Below are 7,681 nucleotides of genomic sequence, written 5' to 3'. Positions count from 1 at the left end.
ATGCCACCCGAAGGAGGCACGAGGGCTGGGGTACTGCCAGGTTGCCCAAGGCTAGACGGGGGAAGTCAAGAGTCAAGATTCGGGTTCGAACCACGAACCTTCTGGTCAGCAAATCCGCGCTCTAACCACTGAGCCATCTCGTCTCCTAAGACAAAAGTCATAAACCTCGGTGATGCAACTTGAGTAGTCTTGCCTGCACTAGCTCACTATCACTCGAAATAATACACAAAAAGAGCACTCACAGTAGCAACAGCCGTTCTGAACAGGTTCTGAACCACGAAGCCAATTCGATGCGACTCAGCAAGTTTTCCAACGGCCATCCAACCGAGCCCGAACTAGAAGTACCGGTTAACAGCTTCGTTATTGACTGTAACACTCCGACTGCCTGATTGACTGTATCCGATGTGGCGCTAAGGAGTCGTTTGCCAAGCAGCACACTGCCAGAACCGATAGCCAGCGCAGAGGTTACCGCTTGTGTTGAAATCCCACCGCGCGACAAAGCATTCCAGTTTGACGTGGTTTCTTCCATCCTACAGTTGATGGTCGACAGTGGGTTGGTGCGTGAGGGGCTGGACTGACTAGAACATCGGTACCCATGGGTAGAGAGCAGGGAAAAACAACACCGGAGACGCAATTCTTGGGGTAAGAGTTGTTTTAGCTGTTTGCTATCGCCTTTATCACACGCTTCCATAAGACCTTTGGTGAAGAAATGGTACATAAAATTGGTAGTGAGTTATGGTCGGAAGCATATACTCGATAACTGGATCTTTTTATCGCGAATGATGAAAGCTATGCAGCAATCGGTGTGATGAGTGAGCGGTAAGGAAGCGGCACAACTCTTGTAGTTCCAAGTGGAAGCGGTCCTTAGCGATGTCGTTCAAGGTTAACTGCGAAATGTTCTTGGTGTACTTTCCCGGATATTGGCTCCCAGACTACCTGTGAATTTTCCGTCAAGACTGGGACATTTCGAATTAGCGAGCGAGCAAGTACTTTCAAACAAGGAACTACTGAACAGCCGAACACCGGATAACCATTCGCCACAAAATAAGTTAGTGTCCCAGAGACTGCTGAGAAGCTGAGCTCGTAGATGCCGGGAGCTGCTCCATGGAGGAATACACTTAGATACATCCCCATTCAGGTAAACACAAACTGTTGAACATGAACAGAGCCAACTTGTCACGTGGGCAGATCTTCAAACCTGACTGAAGCGCGCATCATTAGTTGGTGATGGTGCACAAGACAACCACAAACGCGGAAATCACAGATGACCGAAGAATTACAAACACGAAAATTGGGCCCAACGACTCTATAGGCCTGTGGTGAATCGATGAAGATGTCCAGGGAAACATGAAAATTCGTCCCCAAGACTAGTACTCTCCAGTTGCTAAACACTGCGCAGCAACAACCGGTGAAACGGAACCGCTGGAAAAGGCAGTATACTGTTAAACCACCGTTAACACTCAGAACTACATTTGACGACTGCCCTTTCCCCGCAAGTAACAAACAGGTTTATGCATCACTGGGAACAGGTCATGCATATTTGATCGATTGGGGTCAGGACACCCGAAAATAGAGTAGTACTTTCACTCACTGCCCATTAGTCTACTTATCTGTCTAATAGGAGGCTTAATCCAAAAAGGGTGCCGTGTGATTAAAGGCAATCAACTCACAGGTTATGAACTGCAAAGATGACTCAACGAATGAATGATCGTCTGGGGAAAAAAGGCCAGATGGACTTACTGGAAATGAAGGAGTCTGTGAAACAGAACGAAGGGGGAGGTAAAAACAGCTGATTATGTGGATCCACTGGCTATTCAATATTGGATAGTTAATCAATTAAGTTGTTAGTTGACATGACACATGTGAGGGGCAAACGAATACGGTCGAACGACAGTAGACGAACGGGCATGTGAATGGATGGTGAGAGTTGTATGCGGCTGGAGGAAGCTGATTCTGCCATAATCATAACCTCAGACCGCTAAGTTTGCAGAGGAAAAACCACTCATGGTAGTAAAATAGCGTCATCAACCCACGCCCCAAACGCACGCACACATCAAACCAACATATTTGTGGAGCATCAGTCGATCCACTCGACATCGAGAGTTTCCGCATGGAACGGGTGACTAATAAAATCATACCGCATGTGTCCAAAATGGATTAATACAAATTCAGTCGTATCCAACTGTTTCCAAGGCTGTGTTCGCAAACTCTACGCAAGCTATTCAGTACAGCCTTGGAACTGAAACAACGTTTTCGTGTATATCTCCTGAGAATTATTGGTCAATTCAAGTCAGCTCAAACCAGAAAGGGTTTAGTAACGTGGCGGAAGTGTAGTTTTCAACGACCTTATGAGTAGCATTGGACAGATGACAGGACAGACTCACAAAATGTTGTCTGTAAAAGTACCGCCACTGTGTTTCTTCTGTTTGATGCGCACGCGTAATGCAAGGCATAGTGGACGGCATCCTCGCAATCCTCGCAGATGTCGTCCACCCCAACAGATTTATCCTGCATGGCCGTTTGACATGCGCCGGAACAAACCAGAGGGTGAAAGCCATTTTCCAGAAGCAATTTGCATGCATGAAGATCACCCAAACGTATGGCATGATGTAGGAGGGGCTTTGGGATAGAAAAATGGTACACGCACAGTAAGCAGGAGAGCAGTCGTAAGTAGCTACAGTAGCCCGACGAATAACAACAACCGGACAGTTTCAACATTATGAAGATGCCGTGATTTGATAAAGGGCATTCAAAAAAAACCATAACATCAATATTGATCTGGCTTAGAATTCATCACGAAGTTCATCAGAAGACGTCCATGAAACTCCCAAGCCACTTAAGCCTGTGCGGTAACAGTCATACGGACAAATATGAATTCGAGACCAATAGCGTCCTCTATTCCGCTCGACTACATGAACTAAGCAAGGATGGGCAGGCAAAGTAGAGCTTGCTTTCCATTCAGTGGGGGCTAACAGGCAGACCAACGGCTTTATCGCGGTAAGTGGTCAGTCTGGTCTTCAGTCCATCCGTTTGTCCTTCGAATTCAGGACTGCTGCACCACAAAAGACACTGGCTTCAATTGTGGGGGTAAGGTGATGGGCAATCGTAACAGATTGTGTGGCTGCTGAATTTCACAAACAAATTTTCTCCGAATGGAGACGAAACTGAGTCAAATACGTTTACTCAGGAAGTTAATTTCGAGACTTCACACGGCCCAGAATACTGGGCGATAAGGTAACCACAAGGGAGCATTGCGTGGCAAAACGTGAGCTAATCTTGTGTCACAGCCCTGAAGTGTGGTGCGTCAACTGAAAACAACTACATAAGTGGGATCTTAAAATGGGATTTTTTGTAACTGAAGTCAACCAGTATTGAAAAGCCGGGAAGTGTAGAGCAACTTTCAGGTAGGCGTGTGATTGGATGTGCGAAACGTTAGTCACAAGCACTTCTGTCCTCCAGCAATTCATCAGGTGGGTGCAAAGAGATCGGACTGTTTCAATAACTTTCAATCCCAGTTGGAATAAGTAGCACAGTTCACGAACATCGAAGGGATTCGAACCAGAAGCTTTCTGAATAGAACACTACGACTAAGCTAATGGTCCTTGATCATCAGTGTGAATTCATTGCGCTCAGAAAGTGTGCAATGTAACCCACTCGTCAAACACAGTTTATAGTACGTGATCTAATGTTAAGGCACTACTCGATTGGTGAATTACAATACAGTGTTCATGTGATTTGTGTGATGCCTTCCATTTTGAGAAGGTTACTAATCATCTATAAGCAGGAACAGTCAGCATGATACGGAGGTAGATGATAAATGCAAAATAAACAAGCTGAGAAAACAGATAGTCTCTATGATGCCTTGCTGCCATATAGCCAATAGCAAGCACAAAAACTGGAGGGTGGAAACAATCGAAATGTATCAGTGGACTGCAGCTGAAGATAACTGTTACTCAATCTTCATTATTTAATTAGGAAGTCATGCCGTCGTACCTAATTGCAAACCGCATAATAATAACAGGCATCCATGATCTCAAGACATAGAAGAAACACGTGGTTGAACAAAGGCGATCAACACTGATTGAAAGGGTATCCACAAACCCTGAAAAAATTCTACGACTTGTCTTACCACTGAAGCTGCGCTAATGCTTGTGACTTACCAAATGGGAACCCTCTGTCGTAAATGGGGCGTAGGCATCAACTAAAAGGAGTCACATCATATGAGGACCGAATGAAGAAGACTTACAGGTGTCATGATTCACAATAGCATCCAGACATTGATAACTTCCTATGGTAATCGCTTGATAGGCCAGTGAGTGCAGGTCAACGGAGGCGATGGCAGTCTCGTCTGTCAGGAATTGCCGTAACGAAGAAGCATCATCAGCGGTCAGGTAATCCACCAAATTATCGCACATAAAATGAAAGCAAATACAATGCTGATAACGATCGACGACGGCAAATCAGTTTGCCTTCGAATCAGCCAGATTCGTTATCATTTGGAGACCACGTCGAATATCCTGCAAAACAAAAGTACCCGCTTCATTTCGTAAACACTGCACCGTTCGTACAAACATTCACTGATGTAGTCCCCATGATCAACGGCTCGAAATTTTTCTTGCTTCTCCCGGTCAGTCAATTCAACTAGCCGGGTTGGAGATTGGAACACTAAAATAAGCCACGAAGGTTTATCGCAAAGGGATTTTTTAAGCTCCTTAACTGATCTCTAGGAAATAGAAAGTTTGAAGTATGATGATGCGTTCAGTGAACTCTTTCCGTAAACGAGTCAACGAACTTCGAAAACTTCTATCGTCTATTGAAGATGAACTCCAAACCTAATACACGACACGCCGTATGAGACGGAACACTGGGCTTGCTGCGTTATCTAGGATTTCTTAATAAACATCAGACTGTTGTGTCTGGAAAATGAGAACCCCGGCAACTGTAAGTGACAACACTAGAACGGATGTCAGCTTTACACAGATTGGCCACCAGTCTAAGAAGGTGGTACATCGTCCTATACATAGTCTCAAGGTCAACTTTCCACAGATGTGCAGTGCAAAAGGTAAACACAGACACATCGCGTAGTTAATTATGAGTAGTTGTTGGTCTAATGGACAGCACTGACTTCTCTGTTAAGATAGTAGGGTTGTGTCGAACCTATATGCAGCGACTGGAGAGTACAAGAATGATTTGGCCGTCGAAGGTGATCATCGCGCAGGTAATTATGAGTAGTTGTTGGTCTAATGGACAGCACTGACTTCTCTGTTAAGATAGTAGGGTTGTGTCGAACCTATATGCAGCGACTGGAGAGTACAAGAATGATTTGGCCGTTCTTCGAAGGTGATTCGAACTAAAACGGTGCCGTTCTGTAGTTCGTCACAGCTGCAAAAACCGCATATTCCTAAATTTCTCCTTCGGGTTCAATCGTTTGAATGACTTGTTTTGGGGTTCCGCTTATACACTGAGCAATTTCGTTATCTGTGGGGTCTTTTACCCATTGTGACTTACAACGTTCGCACTGTGTCAAACTGGGTAACAGGTACGTCTTTTTCAGACCTTATTTAGTCTTTCGATCGGCATAAGTTGTGTCTAAACAACTTGCATAAAAGATTCAAGTTTCCTCATACTGAAGACGAACCCAGATTTTTCGCACCTTGTGATTCGGGTGTTTGGTGATCCTAACGCAAGGACTCGTGATATCCACGATATGGAAGATGTGCTTACTCATAAGATTGAATGTGTTTACTGGACTGGGATTTCAGCAAATTGCTTCTCCCGGTCAGTCAATTCAACTAGCCGGGTTGGAGATTGGAACACTAAAATAAGCCACGAAGGTTTATCGCAAAGGGATTTTTTAAGCTCCTTAACTGATCTCTAGGAAATAGAAAGTTTGAAGTATGATGATGCGTTCAGTGAACTCTTTCCGTAAACGAGTCAACGAACTTCGAAAACTTCTATCGTCTATTGAAGATGAACTCCAAACCTAATACACGACACGCCGTATGAGACGGAACACTGGGCTTGCTGCGTTATCTAGGATTTCTTAATAAACATCAGACTGTTGTGTCTGGAAAATGAGAACCCCGGCAACTGTAAGTGACAACACTAGAACGGATGTCAGCTTTACACAGATTGGCCACCAGTCTAAGAAGGTGGTACATCGTCCTATACATAGTCTCAAGGTCAACTTTCCACAGATGTGCAGTGCAAAAGGTAAACACAGACACATCGCGTAGTTAATTATGAGTAGTTGTTGGTCTAATGGACAGCACTGACTTCTCTGTTAAGATAGTAGGGTTGTGTCGAACCTATATGCAGCGACTGGAGAGTACAAGAATGATTTGGCCGTTCTTCGAAGGTGATTCGAACTAAAACGGTGCCGTTCTGTAGTTCGTCACAGCTGCAAAAACCGCATATTCCTAAATTTCTCCTTCGGGTTCAATCGTTTGAATGACTTGTTTTGGGGTTCTGCTTATACACTGAGCAATTTCGTTATCTGTGGGGTCTTTTACCCATTGTGACTTACAACGTTCGCACTGTGTCAAACTGGGTAACAGGTACGTCTTTTTCAGACCTTATTTAGTCTTTCGATCGGCATAAGTTGTGTCTAAACAACTTGCATAAAAGATTCAAGTTTCCTCATACTGAAGACGAACCCAGATTTTTCGCACCTTGTGATTCGGGTGTTTGGTGATCCTAACGCAAGGACTCGTGATATCCACGATATGGAAGATGTGCTTACTCATAAGATTGAATGTGTTTTACTGGACTGGATTTCAGCAAACGGTGATTCTGGCGCTATTTGGTTCACTACTTCAATTAAGATCAACGCACGTGTGTTTGGTTAGTGTATTAGATGCGCCCCGAAAGACGGCAGTACTGAAGCTGAGGAACATCTCCTTTCAAGAGTATTCACGGCTGCTTAAGTTAGTGAGAAGTACAGTTATCATGGTCCAGGAAAGTGACATAAATCCCAGGTTGGTCAAATAAGTTCAGGAGAAGCCCACCTTGGAGGCGGCCTCTGATTTGAAGATTAACGCGCAGATAACCGAGAGCGACTTCTTTGGTTACGCAATGAACATTCAACAAAAACGTGGATGCAAGATTGCGGTTCATTTTGGAGTGCAGCACTTCACTCTGACCACAGCACTGTGCGGGAAGTTGTATCTATTAGCTTCCCCTCTGGGATAAGTTCATTCAGTTCACCACTTGCAAAGCGTCCCCGTAGGCAACAAGTTGACTGGAAAATTGAGGTCCAAACGGTGACTTGGATGATCGAAAAAGGTTCAAGAAGTCATTTTCACAGCCTTCCACGCCTGTCCGATGGCACATTCCAAGGAACACCAGGTCTTGCCATGATCAGGAGCTCCCATTAATGCTAAGAAAGCTATATCAGCAACAAACGACCATGATGGAACATGCAGATCCCTTAAATGCTGAATGATGAATAGCCTATGGATTGACAGAGAGCATCGTCAACGTTCAGAGCAACACCAAGAGAAAATGCTGATGTATTACTTTTGTGCAGCCACACCGATGCACTTGAATAAAGCCTCATAATAAAATAAGGAAGAAATGGGGCAGGGAGATAGGACATAGGCCTACCCAACCAACCCCCGGGTGCCTGCATCTCTAACAATTAGTCAGGTCATCTGGATAAAATTGGCAGCATGAACACCAC

The 7,681-nt window shown here is 44.6% G+C and overlaps 3 protein-coding genes across 3 annotated transcripts in view; 1 reads left to right on the top strand and 2 right to left on the bottom strand.

Moving 5' to 3' along the window:
• Positions 1–695, bottom strand: part of T265_14359 (hypothetical protein) — a gene marked incomplete at both ends in the record, with an annotated part of 77,837 nt that extends 77,142 nt beyond the window's left edge. Inside the window, one exon of the mRNA XM_009173299.1 lies at positions 243–695. Coding sequence (XP_009171563.1) covers positions 243–691 — 449 coding nt within the window. The remainder of the gene's footprint in view (positions 1–242) is intronic.
• T265_07699 (hypothetical protein) overlaps positions 1–6,848 on the top strand; it is a gene marked incomplete at both ends in the record, with an annotated part of 9,487 nt that extends 2,639 nt beyond the window's left edge. Inside the window, one exon of the mRNA XM_009173287.1 lies at positions 6,651–6,848. Coding sequence (XP_009171551.1) covers positions 6,651–6,848 — 198 coding nt within the window. The remainder of the gene's footprint in view (positions 1–6,650) is intronic.
• Positions 2,386–4,415, bottom strand: T265_14358 (hypothetical protein; the record flags this gene model as incomplete). Its single annotated transcript, XM_009173298.1, has 3 exons — positions 2,386–2,619; positions 4,161–4,201; positions 4,247–4,415. Coding segments are annotated over 3 exons (444 nt in total), but the record flags the coding sequence as incomplete, so codon positions are not given.
• Positions 6,849–7,681: the final 833 nt, after the last annotated feature.

Source organism: Opisthorchis viverrini (assembly GCF_000715545.1).
Source record: "Opisthorchis viverrini unplaced genomic scaffold opera_v5_182, whole genome shotgun sequence".
Classification (NCBI taxonomy): Eukaryota; Metazoa; Platyhelminthes; class Trematoda; order Opisthorchiida; family Opisthorchiidae; genus Opisthorchis; species Opisthorchis viverrini.
This window is presented reverse-complemented; position numbering and strand designations above follow the sequence as displayed.